A 24,429-nucleotide genomic window follows, 5' to 3' on the forward strand; every position below is an offset into this window, starting at 1 on the left:
TTCGGTCAGTAGTAAAAAAGTGCACTTTCGTCAAAACTTTTCAAATCAAGGGGTCAAAGGGTGCATGTTAGTAAACTGACCATTCCTTGTACTGTGGCCATTCACCAGTCGAATGGCCTCTGGAACAAACCCAAACTTTCTTCCGTTTGTTTTACAGATAAAATGGTATATTTCTGTAGTGGAACATTATAGACGTTATTTATGGTGAATCGTATTCCTGTGGAAACACGTATGATAAGTATATTTCTGTAGTGATCCACTATAAGATAAGATATGATAAGATATTCCTTTATTGATCCCCTTGGGGGAAATTCGGGCGTCATAGCAGCATGGGGGGAGGGGGGAGGGGAGGTACAGGTATGGGCAGGGTAATAGTAGAAAGACATAAATATAGGCAATAAAATGTAATCTGAATATAAAAATAAACAGTGCAAACAATATAATTAACTGAAAATATGAGAAAAATAAACTGGATACACAAGGTGGAGGTGAGGATCTGTACCCTAACTGGCATGATATACGTCAAGCGTTTTATTCCGTACAGGTTTTGGTGGTCAAGAGTCAGACAGACACACTTAGTGGTCAGACATTCCTAACATCTGAATATATATGCAGCCATTCATTCATTCATGCATTCAGTCGTTCATCAGGTTCAGAAAGCATTGACACTGTCAATAATCAATAATCCCCCCCTTACACTACTAACCAGACTCCTGACCAGATGGACTAGTCTCTTCTGTGTGTCATGTTGTGCTGTATTTATGTATTTATTGTGTCATGTTGTGCTGTATTTATGTATTTATTGTGTCATGTTGTGCTGTATTTATGTATTTATTGTGTCATCTTGTGCTGTATTATGTATTTATTGCTGGGAAGGGGGGGGCAGGGTAAATGTATCCATGTTCCTGTTTTATGTATATCCAGAGCTTCAATACAATCTGTACCGAACACAGATAATAATAATAATAATAATAATAATAATAATAATAATAATAATAATAATAATAATAATAATAATAATAATAATAATAATAATAATAATAATAATAATAATAATAATAATAATAATAATAATAATAATAATAATAATAATAATAATAATAATAATAATAATAATAATAATAATAATAATAATAATAATAATAATAATAATAATAATAATAATAATAATAATTATTATTATTATAATTATTATAATTATTATAATTATTATAATTATTATAATTATTATAATTATTATTATAATAATAATAATAATAAATTGTATTTGTATTGCACTTTTCGTTCACTAGGATCCCAAAGTGCTGCAGGGTTAAAACATAGTTAATTTTTTTAAATAATTATTAATAATAATAAAATAAAATACAGAATAAAATAAAAATAGAACATAGTTTAAAACATAGTATAAACAGAAAATGAAAGACAACAGCACAAGAAAGAATAAAATCACAAGAAAAAAAGAAAAAACTAGCAATCAAAGGCCTTTCAAATCAAATACCACCAACCTGGTTGTGTGGCAAATAAAATCTTGTATCTTGTATCTTGATGGTCTCTTGCCTCCCCGCTGTAGACTTTGACGACTGCTCCATGTGGGGCGCGTGTGACCAGCTGTGTGAGGACCGGACGGGGACCCACCGCTGCAGCTGTCGGGAGGGATACGTCCTGGAGCAGCACCGGTACTGCAGAGCCAACGTGTCCAGTGAGTCGCCCTCCCTCTGCCCCTGGAAGAGACCCAGTCAAGAGGGCTTCAGGAGGGCTATCTCTCCCCCTGGAACAGACCCTGTCAGGAGGACTTCAGCAGGGCTTCCTCTCCCCCTGGAAGAGACCCTGTCAGGAGGGCTTCAGCAGGGCTTCCTCTCCCCCTGGAACAGACCCTGTCAGGAGGGCTTCATTCCCCCTGGAAGAGACCCTGTCAGGAGGGCTTCATTCCCCCTGGAAGAGACCCTGTCAGGAGGGCTTCATTCCCCCTGGAAGAGACCCTGTCAGGAGGGCTTCCTCTCCCCCTGGAAGAGACCCTGTCAGGGGGCCTCCTCTCCCCCTGGAAGAGACCCTGTCAGGAGGGCTTCATTCCCCTTGGAAGAGACCCTGTCAGGAGGGCTTCCTCTCCCCCTGGAAGAGACCCTGTCAGGAGGGCCTCCTCTCCCCCTGGAAGAGACCCTGTCAGGAGGGCCTCCTCTCCCCCTGGAAGAGACCCTGTCAGGAGGGCTTCATTCCCCCTGGAAGAGACCCTGTCAGGAGGGCTTCATTCCCCCTGGAAGAGACCCTGTCAGGAGGGCTTCATTCCCCCTGGAAGAAACCCTGTCAGCAGGGCTTCCTCTCCCCCTGGAAGAGACCCTGTCAGGAGGGCCTCCTCTCCCCCTGGAAGAGACCCTGTCAGGAGGGCTTCCTCTCCCCCTGGAAGAGACCCTGTCAGGAGGGCTTCCTCTCCCCCTGGAAGAGACCCTGTCAGGAGGGCCTCCTCTCCCCCTGGAAGAGACCCTGTCAGGAGGGCTTCATTCCCCCCGGAAGAGACCCTGTCAGGAGGGCTTCCTCTCCCCCTGGAAGAGACCCTGTCAGGAGGGCCTCCTCTCCCCCTGGAAGAGACCCTGTCAGGAGGGCCTCCTCTCCCCCTGGAAGAGACCCTGTCAGGAGGGCTTCATTCCCCCTGGAAGAGACCCTGTCAGGAGGGCCTCCTCTCCCCCTGGAAGAGACCCTGTCAGGAGGGCTTACATTTTTTTTTATCTGAATCTGATTCAGAAAGGTCTTATTGCCAAGTAGTTTACACATACAAGGAATTAGATTTGGTCGTTTTTGGTGCGGAGGGGCTGCCTATTTTGTTTACATTTGGATTACATACGTCAACTTTGACTAATCACGTCCATCCAACATGAGGCCCCTCTATTGCCCCCCCCCACCCCCCCCCCCGACCCCTCCCACCTACAGCCTGACCCCCCCACCCCCACCCCCACCCAGCTCGTTTGCCAACCCCTCCGGCTGCCTCGCTGGGCATCTACCGTGCTTTCTGATGCATTGTTGCTCACCCAGTGTTGTCTCAGTCAGCCTCCTGCCTTTGTGGACCAGAGAAAGAGAGTGTTGACTAAGAGGCCGACTGCACCGCCTCCGACCGTTAGCCCAGCAGCCAGGAAGACAGGCTGACGCTAAATGCCAAGTAAAAAAACAAAACACTATGCCGGCCTTCATGACACTGAGCCAGGGCTCTTAGGGACCAACTGACTTGTGCTTCTGTTGCGGTGGTTTTATCTTGTGGTAAATTATGAGGAGTTAGATAGATATGTTTATGTTTATGTTTATTAAAGGATCCCCAATTAGAGACACATGAAAGAGCCTCTAGTCTTCCTGGGGTCCTGAAGATAGATAGATAGATAGATAGATAGGTAGATAGATAGATAGATAGATAGATAGATAGATAGATAGATAGATAGATAGATAGATAGATAGATAGATAGATAGATAGATAGATAGATAGATAGATAGATAGATAGATAGATAGATAGATAGATAGATAGATAGATAGATAGATAGATAGATAGGTAGATAGATAGATAGATAGATAGATAGATAGATAGATAGATAGATAGATAGATAGATAGATAGATAGATAGATAGATAGATAGACAGACAGACAGACAGACAGACAGACAGACAGACAGACAGACAGACAGACAGACAGACAGACAGACAGACAGACAGACAGACAGACAGACAGACAGACAGACAGACAGACAGACAGACAGACAGACAGACAGACAGACAGACAGACAGACAGACAGACAGACAGACAGACAGACAGACAGACAGACAGACAGACAGACAGACAGACAGACAGACAGACAGACAGACAGACAGACAGACAGACAGACAGACAGACAGACAGACAGACAGACAGACAGACAGACAGACAGACAGACAGACAGACAGACAGACAGACAGACAGACAGACAGACAGACAGACAGACAGACAGACAGACAGACAGACAGACAGACAGACAGACAGACAGACAGACAGACAGACAGATGGTTCCTGGTTTGATCCCGGGCAGTGTGTCGAAGTGTCCTTGAGCAAGACACTTAACCCCCTGACTGATCCCCGATGGGCGGGTTGGCACCTTGCATGGTCGCCTCTGCCACCGGTGTGTGTGGATGTGTGAGTGAACGGGTCAAATGTGAGGCATGAATGACTTTGGATAAAAAGCCGTTATATGAATGCAGTCCATTTTGCCGTCTGCAGCTGGAGTCCCTTCCTTGGTCTTCTCCAATGGCAGAGACCTGCTGATAGGCGATCTCCACGGCAACCACCTGCGTGTCCTGGTCAGCTCCCAGAACAGAGGGGTGGCCGTGGGAGTGGACTTCCATTACCAACTCAATAGGATCTTCTGGACGGATACCATTCAGAACAAGGTAACGGTCACTTCCCTCTAGATTCTCCGCTCGACCGATCTCTCAAGACCCGGCCCTGGTTTCCTCTCTGCCCTGTCGCCTTCCCATACAGTTGTGTGATTGGAGGATCGAGAAAAGAGGGCAGGGCTTGGAGATAGGTCAATTCCAATGCCTTTGAATTGAATTGAAAACCTTTATTTATCCCAGAGGGGAGATAAATCCTTATTATTATATTATTATTAGTGCTGTCAGGCGACTAAAAAAAGTAATCTAATTAATTACAGAATTTGTAATTAATTAATCTAATTAATTGCATTTTAATCGCATAACCATTTTATGCCTGATATTCTATATTCTATAATCATATTTCAAATTGCATGTGTCCGGATGGCAAAATTCAGTACTGTATCTACAAAACCTTCTGTTTAATCATCTTCCATCAATTAATTTGCTTAGATTTTTCAGGTCTGGTCAATTTGAGCATAGTGTTATTCACAGTCAAAGAATTTAAATTTTTTATTGATATTCTCATTTGGTTCATTACAATTTACTCAAGCTTAGTAACAGACACAGCATTTCTGACACTGGGAATACATTCCCTGAGATCCATAGATGTCCCTAGAATCAGATACCAAGAACATGCAAATGGTCCATTTAAAAAAAAGAAAAGTCTGTAAATGTGTATTCTACGTTCTTATGGATTTATTTTTATTTTTTGTAATTACTTTTTTCATAACGTGATAATTTGCTGTGTAATTAATTAAGCTAATTAACGCGATAAACTGACAGCCTTAATTATTATATATTATATTATAAATCCTTATTATTAGGGATGCATTGCTGACACTGTTTAGGTTCTAAACACTAAACTTCGAAGTATGGTCCAATACCGAATACCGATACGATCCGTTACCAAACATCATATATTTGGACCATTAGATACTGGTGTGTTTATACAGAAACTATTGAGATATAATTGTAATAGAGAGATTGAAAATCCTTCTATGTGTGTGAAAAAGGCAGACAATGTTAAGTTGCTTTTGCTATAATTTCTGCTTTTATTCCTGAATTATAAAATCACACAGCATATACAATCATAACAATTAGACAAGTAAGGATAGCAATCAATTAAAACATGTACAACTTGATTGCTACAAAGGTTGGAGATCAAGGTTTTAAACTCCAAAACTCATGGGACCTTAAGGATGTGCAATCCCTATTACCTATGTGTTCTCCTTTAACCCCTATGGGTGTGTAACCCACCTGTATTCAACCCCCCCCCACCCCCCCTCGCATGGGAATCTACCGGTCAGCCAAAGGGCTGGTCGATTAAACGTTTCAGTCATGCAGGAACTGAGAGACCACAGCCCCCCCCCCCCCCCCCCCCCTCCGCAGAGTCCTTTTAAAAACAGCCCCAGCTCCGTTGATACCGTCGATAAGCGCAATAAAGGGAGAACTGTCCCAAAAAAGTGTCCCGGGCCATAATGACGAGGGGGGCAAAGTAGACTGGAGGAATGGAACCCAAACGGCCCCTAATCTGGGAATCTGTCCGATATGCCGGGTGTATGAAGTTCGCATACCGGGGGGGGGGGAGGGGGTGGGGGGTGCAATTTTTGTGTAACCCGATCATGTTCAAAGTGATTGTGTGCCGTGTTTTGTTTCCAGCCATAGTCCAGCCCAGGGCCCCAGCACCGCACAGGCACAGCACCGTATATAGCCACCCTCTGACCCAGCACCGCACAGCCACTCTCTGGCCCAGCACCGTATAGACACTCTCTGACCCAGCACCGCACAGGCACTCTCTGACCCAGCACCGTATAGCCACCCTCTGACCCAGCACCGTATAGCCACTCTCTGGCCCAGCACCGCACAGCCACTCTCTGACCCAGCACCATATAGACACTCTCTGACCCAGCACCGCACAGGCACTCTCTGACCCAGCACCGTATAGCCACCCTCTGACCCAGCACCGTATAGCCACTCTCTGACCCTCCGCCGTATAGCCACTCTCTGACCCAGCACCGCACAGCCACTCTCTGACCCAGCACCGTATAGCCACCCTCTGACCCAGCACCGTATAGCCACTCTCTGACCCAGCACCGTATAGCCACTCTCTGGCCCAGCACCGTATAGCCACTCTCTGACCCAGCACCGTATAGCCACTCTCTGGCCCAGCACCGTATAGCCACTCTCTGACCCAGCACCGTATAGCCACTCTCTGACCCAGCACCGTATAGCCACTCTCTGACCCAGCACCGTATAGCCACTCTCTGACCCAGCACCGTATATAGCCACTCTCTGACCCAGCACCGTATAGCCACTCTCTGACCCAGCACCGTATAGCCACTCTCTGACCCAGCACCGTATAGCCACTCTCTGACCCAGCACCGTATAGCCACTCTCTGGCCCAGCACCGTATATAGCCACTCTCTGACCCAGCACCGTATATAGCCACTCTCTGGCCCAGCACCGTATAGCCACTCTCTGGCCCAGCACCGTATATAGGCACTCTCCGCTCAAAGGGCTTTGTTCCGTCCATGCCTAAGGCTTCTGTACGGTTTGAACTCCAGCCATCGCAGCAGAAAAGCTGGGGAGGAGGGGGGGGGGGGTTTGGGGGGCATAAGCCGGGGGAGGGGGGGGGGGGGGTATCTGTGTGTGCATACACACCAACCACCTCCACGCCGGCATTATCAACAGATTAAAAGTGGCGAGAGACCACAAACAGGGCATGTGAATGTAGCGCAGAGGTTAAACTACCGGCCTATTTCCACATCTTCAGTTTCTCCAGAAACAGGTCAGTTGAAAAATCCTGCTTTTTAAGATGTCTGGATCTCGTTTCAAAAGGCCCAGAGCTGTAAAGAGCAGTACCCCCCCCCCCCCCCCCCCCCAAGCGCCCCCCTGTCCCCCTCCCCTGCTAGCGGTAACAGTGCCAAGGCTTCAAGCCTGAGAAACTAGTGCCATCTTAGAGTCAGCGGGGTAGCGGTTTCAGGAGATCAAGCCCTGGGCACCGACACGACGTAACCAGACACACAAGATGAGTACACAGGCTACCGAAAACCTTCAACAAAATAATACCAACACCACTATTCTTTTTTTTTCATTCTTTCTTTCCTTCCTTCCTTCCTTCCTTCCTTCCTTCCTTCCTTCCTTCCTTCCTTCCTTCCTTCCTTCCTTCCTTCCTTCCTTCCTTCCTTCCTTCCTTCCTTCCTTCCTTCCTTCCTTCTTCCATCCTTCCATCCATCCTTCCTTCTCCATCCTTCCTTCCTTCCTTCCTTCCTTCCTTCCCATCCTTCCTTCCATCCTTCCTTGCTTCCTTCCTTCCATCCATCCTTCCTTCCATCCATCCTTCCTTCTTTCCTTCCTTCCTTCCATCCTTCCTTCCATCCTGCCTTCCTTCCATCCTTCCTTATTTCCATCCTTCCTTCCATCCTTCCTTATTTCCATCCTTCTTTCCTTCCTTCCTTCCTTCCTTCCTTCCTTCCTTCCTTCCTTCCTTCCTTCCTTCCTTCCTTCTTCCTTCCTTCCTTCCTTCCTTCCTTCCTTCCTTCCTTCCTTCCTTCCTTCCTTCCTTCCTTCCTTCCTTCCTTCCTTCCTTCCTTCCTTCCTTCCTTTCCCATCCTTCCTTCCATCCTTCCTTGCTTCCTTCCTCTCCATCCTTCCTTCCATCCTTCCTGTCCTTCCTTCCTTCCTTCCTTCCATCCATCCTTCCTTCCATCCTTCCTTCCTTCCTTCCTTCCTTCCTTCCTTCCTTCCTTCCTCCTTCTTCCTTCCTTCCTTCCTTCCTTCCTTCCTTCCTTCCTTCCTTCCTTCCTTCCTTCCTTCCTTCCTTCCTTTCCATCCTTCCATCCATCCTTCCTTCCTTCCATCCTTCTTCTTCCATCCTTCCTTCCTTCCTTCCTTCCTTCCCATCCTTCCTTCCATCCTCCTTGCTTCCTTCCTTCCATCCATCCTTCCTTCCATCCATCCTTCCTTCTTTCCTTCCTTCCTTCCATCCTTCCTTCCATCCTGCCTTCCTTCCATCCTTCCTTATTTCCATCCTTCCTTCCATCCTTCTTATTTCCATCCTTCCTTCTTTCCTTCCTTCCTTCCATCCTTCCTTCCTTCCTTCCTTCCTTCCTTCCTTCCTTCCTTCCTTCCTTCCTTCCTTCCTTCCTTCCTTCCTTCCTTCCTTCCTTCCTTCCTTCCTTCCTTCCTTCCTTCCTTCCTTCCTTCCTTCCTTCCTTCTTTCCTTCCTTCCTTCCTTCCTTCCTTCCCTCCTCTTCCATCCTTCCTTGCTTCCTTCCTTCCCATCCTTCCTTCCATCCTTCCTTGCCTTCCTCCTTCCTTCCTTCCATCCATCCTTCCTTCCTTCCTTCCTTCTTTCCTTCCTTCCTTCTTTCCTTCCTTCCTTCCAGCCTTCCTTCCATCCTCTTCCTTCCTTCCTTCCTTCTTTCCTCTCTTCCTTCCTTCCTTCCTTCCTTCCTTCCTTCCTTCCTTCCTTCCTTCTCCTTCCTTCTCCTTCCTTCCTTCCTTCCTTCCTTCCTTCCTTCCTTCCTTCCTTCCTTCCTTAAATTTCTTCTGAAAAACTTGCTCCATTGTGGCACACACAGGCCTCCACCCCCCCTGTTGTATCTTTGTCAACACTTTGAGCGCCACGCTGGGTTTTCCTTTTTACCCGCTGAATGCCACCATCGGTGCCAATGTTAACGTTAATATCGCCTAATCTATGTTTTAATTATGGCTATGTGTCTAATCTGCCCATCGCATTATCAAAGACTATTTTCCAGTCAGTGCTGTCAAGGCAGATTGTTTTTTTATCGCGTCGTTTCCGTTTCAGAGCATTTAGAAAAGCACCCGTTTTCAGATAAAAACAGCCCATTCTGGACCATTCTATGAAAATCGTCTTTTACTGGAATATTCCACAACGTTGATATTCGTCTGCCTTTTTATGAATCGTTTTCAAATAAACGCTAGATGATCAATATTATACGTGCACGCAAGCACATTCGAGCCGCGCACGGATAATCGCCCCGTTGATTTCCTCTCAGACTTTTACAGTGAAACCGAAAGCGGACATTTCACAAAATAGCTTATAACTTCATCAAACTTACTCTGATTATCCTAACACTGATAACATAGAGTCCTTACCTGACATCAGATGGTATCCAACTGGTATATTCTAATTCCTGATCACCATTCGAAAAAATCGATAAGTGTATGGATCCAACGCGATACAGTAGAACTCCATGATCAGCGGGGATCTGAGGTTCCAGAATGAACTGTGGTAACCCCGGCTGGATCAGTGGACTGGAAAATGTGGAGTACCGGATTTTTTCCCCCATTCATTTTCATTGAGTCCATTCCAAAATCACTTATGTCATCTGGGAGACGACAGGGGGCGCTTTTTTCCACAATGATCGCCGGCGCCGCTCGGCTATACTCGGGTAGGCTCGGGTGATGCAATACGATTTCAGATCGCTAAAAAAAAAAAAAAAAAAATTCAGAGAAATCTCGTGAACACGAGTAATCTCGTGAGTGGCACATAAAGTGTTAAGAGGCCTTAAACAATCCCTTTCCTTTGTCGCCACCCTGTATCTCCCTCCCGCCTCGACCGCCAAAAAACTCCAAACCGCCTCCCCCCCCCCCCCACGACAACCAACAATTGTCTTTTGTGGCGCAGGTGTTTTCTGTGGACATGGACGGTTCCGACGTGCAGGTGGTTCTGAACGTATCCATTGACCACCCCGAGAACCTAGCCGTGGACTGGGTGAACAACAAGCTGTACGTGGTGGAGTCCAGCGTCAACCGGATCGACATGGCGGACCTGGACGGGAGCAACCGGGTCACGCTGATCACTGAGAACCTGGGGAACCCGAGAGGCCTGGCCCTGGACCCCACTGCAGGGTAAGCACATCTTCCCCTCAATAAGCGCCGTCGCTCCCTTCACCCCCTGTCCCCCGCGCCGCTGCTGCCTACAGTATCTGGCGTCGCGCTCCACTGGCGCGGAATAATGGATGTATGTGTGCGCGCGAGATAAGCAGATTGTCCTGGGCGGATTAGTGGGGAGCAATGTAAGTGATGACCCCGCATTGTAATCCAATAGTACAGTTCAACAGGGGGAGGCCTGAGCCAGGTGGCTACAGGTAAATTGCTCCGGGTTGCTGAATGTGTAGCTTCTTTAGGTCCCCCGGCCGCCCCCCCTGCTCGCGGGACGCCGCACGAAGACGTTGTGGATGTCGGAGTTAATTAAAAAACACGGAAATCCGCTCACGTTTTTTTTTCTTCTTCCTATCTCTTGCTCGTGCATGTCATGGTATTTCCATAAGAGCAGGTGGATAAGGCAATCTTGATGTAATGGACCTCATTGTAAACTGGCTTATCTCTGTCTTGCTGTCAGTCTGTCTTCCTTCCTTCCATCCTTCCTTCCTTCCTTCCTTCCTTCCTTCCTTCCTTCCTTCCTTCCTTCCTTCCTTCCTTCCTTCCTTCCTTCCTTCCTTCCTTCCTTCCTTCCTTCCTTCCTTCCTTCCTTCCTTCCTTCCTTCATCCCTTCCTTCCTTCCTTCCTTCCTTTTCTCTTTCTCTTTCTTTCTTGCTTCGGTTCAATCTTTCCTTTCTATTGTCGAGAGACAATAGGCGTCAGTGGCTCAGAAGGTAGAGCAGGTAATCTGATAACCCCCCCCCCCCCCCTGGCAGCGTGTCAAAGTGTCCATGAGCAAGACACTTAACCCCTAACTGCTCCCGATGAGCGGGTTGGCTCCTTGCATGGTCGCCTCCGCCATCGGTGTCTGAATGGGTGAGTGAACGGGTAAAATGTGAGGCATAAGTTGTAATAATAATAATAATACCTTCATTTTATATAGCGCCTTTCAAAAGACACAAGGTCGCTTTACATAGGGGGGGGGGGAAATAACAAAAGTATAACAAACATAGTGGACAGACACAACATACAAAGTGAGAAATTAGGGGTTAAAGGCCAAGTTAAAGAGGTGGGTTTTGAGCAGATTTTTGAATGAGTCCAGAGTTGGGGCGTTGCGGAGTTCTGCTGGGAGGGAGTTCCAGAGGGTGGGAGCTGCCACACTGTAAGCTCTGTCCCCGAAGGTCTGCAGACTGGTTCGGGGGATGGATAGCTGACCAGTGTCCGTGGATCGCAGGGACCGTGACTGAGTGTAGGGGTGGAGGAGGTCAGTGAGGTACTGAGGTGCCAGAGCGTGGAGGGTTTTGTAGGTGATGCGGGATTTGATGGGGAGCCAGTGGAGATGGATGAGGGTGGGGGTGATGTGTGATTGTAAAATTATATAAATGCAGTCCGTGTTGTTTTCCTTCCAGCTTCATGTTCTTCTCGGACTGGAATGCTCAGAACGGCATGCCGGGCCTGGAGCGGGCCTACATGGATGGCACCAACCGCTACGCCGTCATCGGCACCAAACTGGGCTGGCCCTCCGGCATCACGGTGGACATCGAGGCCCGGCGCATCTACTGGGCCGACAGTCGCTACGACTACATCGAAACCGCCACCTACGACGGCCTCCACAGGTAAAAACGCCAGAGATGTTTTTCAAAAAATAAATTAAAAAAAGAACGTGTTCATTGTGGAAATTGTCAAAATAAATTAAAAAATTCAAACCGTAAGAACCGGTAGATTAATTCTATTCTATACTGTTTATTTGTCTCATATTTTAATATTCAGATCAAATTGTATCGCCTATATTTATGTCTTTCCACTATTACCCTGCCCATACCTGTACCTCCCCTCCCCCCTCCCCCATGCTTCTATGACGCCCGAAATTTTCCCAAGGGGATCAATAAAGGAATATTTTAAGAGCACAGCCACTGCTGGTGTGTCTTGGAGTCTCTCTCTCTCTCTCTCTCTCTCTCTCTCTCTCTCTCTCTCTCTCTCTCTCTCTCTCTCTCTCTCTTTCTCTCTCTCTCCTCTACATAGGCGTAGGCTTAGGGGGGGGTTGCAGGGGACATTAAGTGTTAAAAATAAAATAATTCTACATTTCCAGGGGGAGGACCACCAGACCCCCTACTTAAATGAATAATAATAATAATAATAATTCATTACATTTATATAGCCCTTTTCTAGAGACTCAAAGCGCTCCCCACAATGTAGGGTGGAAATTGCCTCCTTCACCACCACTGGTAGCACCCAACCTTGGGCTATGCAGGCTCAATGGCTGCCCTACACTGGCACCAGGCACACATCACACTACACAATGGCTGAATGGCTCAGGAGACGGGGATTGATACCAGCCAATTAAGGGGAAGGGATGTTTAGGTGGCCCTGATGTCAGAGACCTGATTGGGAATTTGACCAGGAACGTAAAATGTTGAAACCGAACCTACGCCCCCTGACCTCCGCGTGTCGTCTGATAAAACAGCGGACATCCGCGATAGAAATCTACGATAAGAAAAGGCATTGTTTGTTCTTCTCAACCCCATCGTCTCCCCCTCGTGTCTCTGCAGGAAGACCGTGGTTCACGGAGGGGCCGTGGTGCCGCACCCTTTCGGCATCTCTCTGTTCGAACACAACGTCTACTTCACCGACTGGACCAAGATGGCCGTGATGAGAGTCAACAAGTTCGTGGACAACGACCCTCAAGTGATCTACACGACGTCCCAGAACCCCCACGGAGTGGCGGTGATCCACCGGCTGAGACAACCATACGGTAAAGAGTTCACACCGAGAACTATACCGGCGGCAACCACCGCCCGGCTGTGTCTCTGTGGCGGGGAGGCGCTTCACAGAAGAGGACATATCCGGGGGGTGGGTGGCTGGGTAGCGTAGAGGTCTAAGCACTGGAGCGGCTGGGTAGTGTAGAGGTCTAAACACTGGAGTGGCTGGGTAGTGTAGAGGTCTAAACACTGGAGTGCTGGGTAGTGTAGAGGTCTGAGCACTGGAGTGCTGGGTAGTGTAGAGGTCTAAGCACTGGAGTGGCTGGGTAGTGTAGAGGTCTAAGCACTGGAGTGCTGGGTAGTGTAGAGGTCTGAGCACTGGAGCGGCTGGGTAGTGTAGAGGTCTAAACACTGGAGTGGCTGGGTAGTGTAGAGGTCTAAACACTGGAGTGCTGGGTAGTGTAGAGGTCTAAACACTGGAGTGGCTGGGTAGCGTAGAGGTCTAAGCACTGGAGTGGCTGGGTAGTGTAGAGGTCTAAGCACTGGAGTGCTGGGTAGTGTAGAGGTCTGAGCACTGGAGTGCTGGGTAGTGTAGAGGTCTAAGCACTGGAGTGGCTGGGTAGTGTAGAGGTCTAAACACTGGAGTGGCTGGGTAGTGTAGAGGTCTAAACACTGGAGTGGCTGGGTAGCGTAGAGGTCTAAGCACTGGAGTGGCTGGGTAGTGTAGAGGTCTAAACACTGGAGTGGCTGGGTAGCGTAGAGGTCTAAGCACTGGAGTGCTGGGTAGTGTAGAGGTCTAAGCACTGGAGTGCTGGGTAGTGTAGAGGTCTAAGCACTGGAGTGCTGGGTAGTGTAGAGGTCTAAGCACTGGAGTGGCTGGGTAGTGTAGAGGTCTAAACACTGGAGTGGCTGGGTAGCGTAGAGGTCTAAGCACTGGAGTGGCTGGGTGGCGTAGAGGTCTAAGCACTGGTGCGGCTGGGTAGCGTAGAGGTCTAAGCACTCGCCTACCACCACAAAGACTGGGGTCGAATCCAGCTGTCAGCGGTACCTCCGGCTTGGTCAGTTGTCCCCACGAACACAGTTGGCAGTGTTAGCGGGTGGGAAGCCGGTGGGGTCTGAGTCCTGGCTGTTGAAAACAGCGACTCCTACTGATCAGTCAGGAGCCTGTTCGTTACGTTCCCCCAGTGAAACTCCTCGCTGTCAGGTGAAAAGAAGCGGCTGGCGGGGCGCCCAAGTGGCGAACCATGTAACACGCTCCGTCGCGAAGCGGCCGACCCGGTTCGATTCCCGGACCCGGCGTCCTTTGCTGAATGTCTTCGCCCCGCTCGGTCTCCCGTTCTTCCTCTCTCTCTCTCTCTCTCTCTCTCTCTCTCTCTCTCTCTCTCTCTCTCTCTCTCTCTCTCTCTCTCTCTCTCTCTCTCTCTCTCTCTACCAGACTGCCCGGTAGTAATAAACAATAAAAAAAATCTACAAAAAAAGAAGCGGCTGGTGACTCCACATGTATCGGAGAAGGCATGTGATAGTCTACACCCTCCCCACACCAACAGTAGGGCTGGGGTGTAAAGGTACACGTATCCGTACTGAACCGTTTCAGTACGGCTGTGTACCGAACGAATACAACGGTACGTTAACCACTAGAATTTTATTCAAAACTTCACCCCTTCCCAAAATATCATTTCCGCAAAGGGCCGGGTGTTCATTCAACTTACACACAACACTGAGAGATTACCTGTAATTTAGCATAGCCTCATAGTGTGGCGAACAGACACACACACACACACACACACACACACACACCCCTCTCTCTCAGTGTGTGAGGTGGAATTGGTGCTACATTGAGAAGGGGCTGTCTCTCGGAGATCAAATTAATGATATGAAATGGGACCTGCATGACGCTTTTTTCCTCTATTCAATAATGTTTTACCTTGAGGGATGATTTACAATAAAATGCTAAAACAAAGTAGGCTACTTACATTCTTGACAATAGAACTCACAAAATAGCGTTAGCATAGAAAATAAGGTAGGCCAGCTGTAGTTTACATAGCTTGCATAAAACTGTCTCGAGGGTCCACAAGTTAATCAAAACTTGAGACGCTCAGAGTGCAAATCACTGGCTTTGCGACCGATGGTGGCGGTTGTTGTTGTTGTCTCCTATCCGTTTTTTTTTCTTCCGATTATTAATTTCAATTAGTTACTGCACACTACATCACCCCTGAGTGGAAAATGGAAAGCTAAACTTTCCCCCATTGTACCGAAAAAACTTACCGAACCGTGACTTAAAAAAAGCGAGGTACGTACCGAACCGTGGTTTTTGTGTACCGTTACACCCCTAGTAGGGCAGCATGTGGTAGTCTACACCCTCCCCAGACAGACAGTGAGGCAATGCACGCAACGACCAGGAAGGGAATTGGCATAACGACTAAATTGGGGGATGGGAGAAAATTATAGAAAGGAAACATATCCGGGAATAGAAACTAGCTTGTATCAACAGTAATCTGAAAAACAAACAAAACCACATTCATCGATTACATTTTTATTGATTTTCCCCCCCCTGAGCATTAATTCACAACTAGCACGTGTTTTAGTAGTTATTAAGAAAAGAAGGAAATTATTTTCTTTAGTCGTTAGTGATGATTTCTGATTGGCGACCTGCACCTCCTACTGGAGTGGAGGATTGCAGCGCCCACGGCATTGTTTTGCCGCTCTGCCCAGGCCACGCCCCTCTCCACTGTTACCTGTTTTTTTTCTTTTCTTTTTGATCCACTTTTTCTCCTTATTTTCTATTTGTCTCCCATCCCAATTTCGTGTTTCCAATTCTCCCCTCCCTTGTCTTGAACGTTGCTCGCATATGCCCCCCACTGGTCGGTTGTAGGGAGGATAGAAGCCTTGCATCACGTGTCCCCTCCGGTACACCAGGAGGCAGCCTGTCACATCTTTTCACCTGCCAGCGCGCACTCTCATTGGCGAGGTGTAACGTGTGGGAGGCTCACACCGCCCCCGCCATTTCCTGTCTCTGCTGTGCAGGCGTCCCCCCAACCGACCTGTAGGAGTCGCCGTCCACAACGTCCAGATTACCACCCATCGACTTCCACCCTGTTGACTCTGCCAATTGAGCCAGTATGACGGCCGGCCCAAGCCGGAGGCAACGCTGACACCCGGATTCGAGACCGGAGTCTCTTGCATTGGTGACAAGCGCAATCTCCGCTGCGCCCCCCAGCCCCCCCCCCCCCCCCCCCCCCCACACTGTTACCTGTTCTGTTGTCAAGTCGTGACGTAGCTTCCAATAAACCATTTCCGGGGGGCCAAGCTTCCTGCGTTGTGGCCGAGGCTCTGGTCTTTCCAGCACGCTTCAGTGTCCCTTGTTGTTTTGATAGATCTGAGTCATAGAAACTGTTTATGGAATGCGCTCCTAGTATCTCCTGCTGTCTGAAGCGGAGTGTTTGGCCACAGACATGAATATACGTCTGAGACTCAACAGCCGAATAGACAATACATTGAATCTCCCTTTGCTGCTGCAGTGGTCTAAATTTTGTGTTAAAGGGGAACTATTTTACTATTTCTTTCACTATTTGGGCACTTTTACACAATTCCCGTGAGTCTATGGAACACCTCTGTATTTAATATTTTTTTTAATTCATTGTTTTGTATTTCTAATCAAGTAAACAGCATTTTTCTACCTCAAGATCTCAAGCCGTTTTGAGGCTGGGCTCCAACCACTGTGTGGCCTGGTGCCTGAGTTGCCACATTATCATGCAGCTGAGTCTCTCTGACATCACAGATCAGCACATTTTCAGATGACTCAGTTCAGTGAGGGTAAATATTGTGAGAGGAGAATTGAAAGAATGCGCCAATATGAGAATTAGAGACATAGATCCTATTAATATAAGTCCATATAGCTAGGAAACAATGCTAAACACTGAAAAAGGCAATTTATAAGATAGTTCCCCTTTAAAGGAACACGCCAACATTTTGGGAAATTACTGTAGCTTACAGTCTTCTCCAGAGAGCGAGACTAGAAGATAGATACCAGTTTCCTCTCTGTGTGCGTTCAGTAGAAAGCTATCCGGCTGCACGTTAGCCTAGCTTAGCACAATGAATGGAAGCGGACAGTGCCGGTTAGCCTAGGCATTGTCCAACTAACACCTCTCCCGAAGGCTAACCGGCACTATCCGCTTCCATTCATTGCGCTAAGCTAGGCTATAACGTACAGCCGGATAGCTTTCTACTGAACGCACAGAGAGGAAACTGGTATCGATCTTCTTGTCTCTCTCTGGAGAAGACGGTAAGCTAATTTCCCAAAATGTTGGCGTGTTCCTTTAAGCCCAGCTGTCCTGGGTGCGTCTATGCCTTCTACAACGCTGTTCGGTTTCCGGGTTCCTCTGATTGGCCGCTGAAGCACGCCCCCCGAGTGACGCGCGAACAGCCAGCCTTCACCAAGCTCTAGTTCTAACCAACTCGATGGAGATCAACCCCGAGGTTGGAAAATCACTTCGATTTCGTAAATATTTACCCGTTTCTCATACGGTTAACGATTCAGAAACGATCATTGCTCATCTCTGTGTGTTTATGTCGTTGCAGATGCTCAACAAGGTGGGTTTGATACGCAGTCATGGCGGCGAAAGTGTCTTTATTATTTTGATTAGTTAATGTTATCATTAGCAGGTAAGTTATGAAGTCATTGTTTATCATAAAACCAACAGCATGACTGGCTCGTCTATTCTGTGCTAGATCAAGACACTATTTCAATAATGGATGACGGTGAAAGCATACACACCACCAAGAACAGTTAGTACTCTGTAGATATAACGTCAGCTAGCGAGGTTGCACACCTATATCTTCTACTTTCATGAATTGTTTTCTACTCCTACTCTGCTTTAAAAACATAATTCCGCACCGTCATCCATTATTGACATAGTGTCTTGATCTAGCACAGAATAGACGAGCCAGTCATGCTGTTGGTTTTATGATAAACAATGACTTCATAACTTACCTGCTAATGATAACGTTAACTAAATAATAAAGACACTTTCGCCGCCATGACTGCGTATCAAACCCACCTTGTTGAGCATCTGCAATGACATAAACACACGGAGATGAGCAATGATTGTTTCTGAATCGTTAACCGTATGAGAAACGGGTAAATATTTACGAAATCTAAGTGATCTTCCAACCTCGGGGTTGATCTCCATCGAGTTGGTTAGAACTAGAGCTCGGTGAAGGCTGGCTGTTCGCGCGTCACTCGGGGGGCGTGCTTCAGCGGCCAATCAGAGGAACCCGGAAACCGAACAGCGTTGTAGAAGGCATAGACGCGTCCTGGGTCTGTGTACACAACAGACTAGTGCTACTGGTCTAGGTCTAGGATCACCAACTCGGGTCACATAACCATAATGTTTAATGTCACTTATAGAGCCTATACTAGGGCAGCGCTTCTGTTCCAAGTCACAGACGTGATGTGGTTCAGAGCCCTTACCTCCCAGGGAACAGATGTGCAAGACTGTGATTACATTACATTACATTACATTACATTACATTACATTACAATACATTACATTCGATTCAAATGTATTATTATTAGTGTCATCATGCAGCACAAGTACAGTACAACAAAAATAAGTTTGCCGTCTAACCAGAGTGCAAATGTAACAGTAAAGTGCAACAGTAATACAATGTACAGGGGATTCAATGGGTATAAAATATATAAATTAGTACTACTGAGTAATAGCACTAATCAGATGTATTTTATGTACAGAGTTGTAGTATTAATATGTACAGTGATACAGGTATAAAGACACTATGGTAGTAAGTCATACTGGCCAGCAGCATAACTAGTAAGAGTAGGTATACACAGTATGAATAAATATATATATAAATATGGTATAATACTGTGGTGGTTCTTTTCATCATAAATTCAACTAAATGTAGCATAAGGTAATCTGTTGCTTTATGATAATGGTTGTTTGTGTGTTTCCCTTATATTTCTGTATAGAATAGAATAGAATAGAAGTACTTTATTGATCACGAGGGGAAATTCAGCACCACAGATCGCTCACAATAATAAACATTTAGGTAGTCAAAAATAACAAATAAGGATACAAATACAGTCTCGGGATATACATTCAAAAATATGTATACATTCTAAAATATACAGCAAAAAAATATATACAGTACTATACAGTAAAACATTAAAAAGTAGCCGTGAGAGGCTGCTTCTGGTAAATTTTGTCCTGCTAAAACTAGGCCTGCTCTAGGTCCCATCCCTCTGTGTTCGGCGCGGTAAGGGGCATTCCTGCAGTGAGAGGCCGCCACTGCTGAATGAATTTGAAGGGAAATGTGGATTTCTCCTGCATACTCTAGGAAATTGCTGCCGTGTTCTATGGGAAATGGCTAAGAAGCCTTTTCCGCACAGGGTGCTAATCTCCTCCTGCACCTGACCCGGGCGCGGCCCGGGACTGAGCTCCTGTTGTTATTGTTTGTCAGGTTCAGGTCCCGGATACATCTCTCTGAGTTGCTTCTACACTGTGTGTGAACCCTATAGACCAGGGGGTTCTCAAACTTTTTCATACCGCGACCCCATTTTATTTAGGATGATTTTTTTTTGTATCGTGTCATTTTTCAAAGATGGAATTAAGGAATATAAAAATAAAAGCACACGTTGTTGAACTTGATCATGCATATTTATTAGACCATTTTATGACAGCACTATGTTATCAATACACATTTATAAAACGAGGCCTGTTTAGCCAGAATATGTTGCCAGAACATAAAAAAAAAAAAAAAATGTAAATTATTTTTACTTGCCAATGCCAATTTGGGTCATGACCCGTAGTTTGAGAACCACTGCTCTAGACCTCTTAGGTCATCAGGGACCGGTCTGCTAACTGTTCCTATAGGAACCAGAACACAAAACACGGTGAAGCCGCATGCTGCTACTATGCCCCAACTCTGCCTATTGTTAAGCACTTTACTGCAATTTTTTATTTTTATTTTGTCCACTTTTTTCTCCTTATTTTCAATTTTTAATTTTTTTCATCCCAATTTCGTGTTTCCAATTCTCCCCTCCCCTGTCTTGAACGTTGCTCGCATATGCCCCCCACTGGTCGGTTGTAGGGAGGATAGAAGCCTTGCATCACGTGTCCCCTCCGGTACACGAGGAGGCAGCCTGTCACATCTTTTCACCTGCCAGCGCGGACTCTCATTGGCGAGGTGTAACGTGTGGTAGGCTCACACTACCCCTGCCATTTTCCTGTCTCTGCTGTGCAGGAGTCCCCCAACCGACCTGTAGGAGTCGCTATCCACAACGTCCAGATTACCACCCATCGACTTCCACCCGCTGATTCTGCCAATTGAGCCAGTATGACGGCCGGCCCAAGCCGGAGGCAATGCTGACACCCGGTTTCGAGATTTACTGCACTTTTTTCTTGTCTTTTGTTTATTTTAATGCACCGAAAGTCTATTTGCGAGAATGTACCGCTTTTATACTGTACCGTCTGTGTTCCTTTTATATATCTTTCAATTTCAGAGAATCTTCTTTTTTTTTTTTATAAATTATTGTGCCTTCTTTTTCTCGTTTTCTTTCTTGTGTACAGCACTTTGGATCGCCTCTGTGTATGAAATGTGCTTTATAGATAAATCTGACGTGACTTGACTCTGTCTCCAGCGCCCAACCCCTGCGGCGCGGACAGAGGGGGCTGCGCGCAGATCTGCGTCCTGAGCCACGGGAGCGACAACTGGGGCCTGGGGTACCGCTGCAAGTGTCGCCTGGGTTACGACCTCCACGCCGACGGGAAGGGATGCGTTGGTAAGAGGGAGAGCGGAGGCGTAGCATCAACCCATCCATCTACACTCACTGCACACACTCACTTTAAACAAACACTCCCCTTAACACTCACTTTTAGACACTTTAACACAACGTAATATTGATCTATTTATTTTTGTATTTTATTTTTTTATTATTTTTTAAACAAACATATAAACAAACATGACAACACACGATAAGATATACAAGCATTAATTAATATTGATCTATTTATTAAAGAGATTTGCACTACATCCATACCTCATTTGCATTTTGCACCTTATTATCTGCATTTTTACTTCATTGTACTTAGGTTGTACTTAGGTTGTACTTTAGTTTGTATAATGTATATTGTATAGTGTTATTCCTCTTTTACTTACTTTTTTACTGTATGAAGCACATTCTCAGGGGCTCATACAGAACCAAGCATTTCACTGTAATGTACTACATGTACTTTATATGTGACAAATGAAAGCAAACTTGAAACTTGAACTTGAAACGACGGCTGGAGGGATTCGCTGTCGACGCGAAAACCGTTCCGGATTTTCAAGATGTTTTTAGGAAAACGTGGAAGGATTGTGTAAACTTCGTCCTTGAAGTACTATAAGATAAGATATATTTCTGTATTCGAACATTATAGAAGTTTATGGTGAATCGCTAAAGTAGGCCTATTCCTGTGTTTCTTTTTACCTATAGAAACACGCATAATAAGTATATTTCTGTAGTGATCCACTATAAGATAAGATGAGATATTTCTTTATCGATCTCCTTGAGGAAATGCAGGTGTCATAGCAGCATGGGGGAGGGGGGAGGGGGGAGGGGGGAGGGGGGAGGGGGGAGGCGAGGTACAGCTACAGGTATGGGCAGGGTAATAGTAGAAAGACATAAATATAGGCATTACAATTTGATCTGAATATAAAAATATGAGAAAGGGTGGGTGGGTGGCTTAGTCTAGTGGTGAGAGCACTCGCCCGCAACCACAATCATGGTTGGTTTCACTCCCAGTTGCGGTGATTTGTTTTGTACTTTTGCCGACACGAAAATATATTACTTATATAAATAAACTAGGGCTGTCAGTTTATCGCGTTAATTAGATTAATTAATTACACAGCAAATTATCACGTTATGAAAATTAACTCAAAATTAATTTGAATTTTTATTTTTATTTTTTTAATACTATTTTTTTTATCTCATTCATTCCATAAGAATGTAGAATACACATTTACAGACTTTTTTTTTAATTTTTAATATGGTCCATTTGCATGTTCTTGGTATCTGATTATAGGGACATCTATGAATCTCAGGGAATGTATTCCCAGTGTCAGAAATACTGTGGGCTAGATTCACAAAGAATGGATTGCACGGTGCAAGTTGCACCCTTACTTACAATTCATTATGAATTGAAAATGGGGGACCCTGATGTAAACAAGATGAAAGTCTTTCTCTGGTCTGCATCCCCTTACAATTGTGTGTATTGAGCCATACTGTATTGTACCCATTCTGCAATCTGTTAATAACATTTTCATTCAATCAATCAATTTGTGATTGATTGATTGAATGAAAATTTTATTTTGAGTTATTTTTTTTCTTTTTTTTTATTGATTATTTTGTACAAATCTTCCCATTATTTACAGCATATCTTTTCACAGCATAATATGCAACATCCAAGATTCGCCTTTTTCATTTTTGTGACAACATACAAAACATGCAAGAGACTCATACAAATACACTAATAACTGACATGGAAATTAAAGAAGCACTTACAAAAAAAAACATACTATACATTGTGCATATACATCCCTGATATATATATATATACATACGTCATACGTTACATGTAGACCGATCTACCTGCGAGCAGGTATGTGCTGCATTTTTTTTTTTTTTTTTTTTTTTACGTTTCAGCTATGTATGTGTGTGTCTCCTATATACTTGTGTATCCCCCTATGTGTCAGTGAAAGCCTATATCTCAACTATGTGTATATGTAGGTGTATGTATGTCTATTTCCTATACATGAGTATGTGCATGTATGTGTGCCCCTGACGTGTATACCTTATCCTTGTGTATATGAGTGCGTGTAAGCCTATTATGTACACATATGAATATGTATCCTAGATACTTGTATGTGGCTATATCTGCGCACATGTGAGTGTGATAGAGACAGTGACCGTTCCATAGACACACCATCCGGACATAAAATATATGTACATATATACATAATATATTATAGAGCACAAGTACCATCAGATCAAATCCCCTTTTTCATATTCATCCTTGATAATATTGTAATCCCATCTTACTCATTTGTCCTCAGATCGTTCAGTCAGGTGTAGAAAACTGTCCCATATCTCAGCAAAAATATCCTCTCTCCCTGCGACTCTATACGTCACCCTTTCATATGATGCTGTCCGAAACATTAGTTCCATCCATTCTTTAAAAGTAATATCAACAGGTGATTTCCAATGTCGTAATGCAATTCTACATCCTGATATCATGGCCATTCTATACCACATTCCCCGGTATTTAGGCAGCTTAATCCCTTTCGGTACCATACCCAAAACACATGCCATTGGGGCGTTATTTATCTTCACATTCAGGACCTTACTTAGGAATATCACAATTTGATCCCACATTTTCCGGACCTTCTCACATTCGTACAACATGTGCAGTAAAGTGCCTGTCTCCTTCTCACATCTCCAGCAGATGTCACTGTCCCTTAATTTCAGTCTGGCCAGTTTACTAGGCGTCCAATAGCTTCTGTTCAGTACTTTGTAAAAAATAAGTTGTGATTGCGCCTCCCTAGAGAATTTACTCCATTTGGATACCAGTTTCTCCCACATTTCCTCAGTAATATCCTCATGTACATCGTTCTCCCAGCTCAATCTCAGACCCGCCAATTTGGGTGCATTGTATTCTCTTATAACATCATAAAATCTTGACGCACCGCCTTTCCTGCGCCATCCTTTATAGAATATTTCTTGAATTGCAGTAATTGGGCCGCACTTTGGTCCTCCTATTGATGACGATATACAATGTCTAATCTGTAGGAATTTATAAAAGTTTTTATTATCTATATCAAAATCCTCCTTAATATCCTCAAAAGGCAAAACCCCATCCTCCCCGGCTATATCACCTAGTACATGTATCCCCCTTTTAACCCAATCGTCCCATATGACTGATTTCTTCCCAATCTTTAGTTTCTTATTATACCATATAGAGGCTCTCGTAGTTAAGTATGGGCTATCACCAGTCATTTTGTGCGATTGATTCCAAGTTTCCCTGATAAATGCCATCAAAGGGTTTTTAAGAGGTATAGGTCTGTCTGATTGTGTCAGGAAGGATTCCAGAGATGAGGGATATATCATTTCCTCCTCCATCTTGACCCAAGCAGGTGCCTCCTCAGACGAGTGATTCAGTTTGGAGAGCTGGGAGAGCGAGAATGCATAGTGATACCAGTCTAGTTTAGGCAGGGATAAACCGCCATTTTCCTTTGCTGCATACATTTTGGCCCGTCCAAATAGCGGCCTTTTGCCCCCCCCACAGATATACATTAATGACTTTGTCATACTGTTTGAGTAACTGGGTCGGGAGAGTCAGCGGCAACATATATAGGATATAATTTAATTTGGGAGCTAGTATCATTTTCACTAGGTTTATCTTTC

General features: G+C 45.4%; 1 protein-coding gene across 1 annotated transcript in view; it reads left to right on the top strand.

The window, feature by feature from the left end:
• Positions 1 to 24,429, top strand: part of lrp2a (low density lipoprotein receptor-related protein 2a) — a gene marked incomplete at its 5' end in the record, with an annotated part of 335,411 nt that overhangs the window by 55,089 nt on the left and 255,893 nt on the right. Inside the window, 6 exon segments of the mRNA XM_084314359.1 lie at positions 1,571 to 1,699; positions 4,229 to 4,398; positions 10,037 to 10,260; positions 11,682 to 11,888; positions 12,822 to 13,024; positions 20,629 to 20,769. Of these exon segments, the coding sequence (XP_084170485.1) occupies positions 1,571 to 1,699; positions 4,229 to 4,398; positions 10,037 to 10,260; positions 11,682 to 11,888; positions 12,822 to 13,024; positions 20,629 to 20,769 (1,074 nt within the window).

The sequence above is a fragment of the Notolepis coatsorum genome (assembly GCF_963971535.1).
Source record: "Notolepis coatsorum genome assembly, chromosome: 5".
NCBI classification, from domain to species: Eukaryota; Metazoa; Chordata; class Actinopteri; order Aulopiformes; family Paralepididae; genus Notolepis; species Notolepis coatsorum.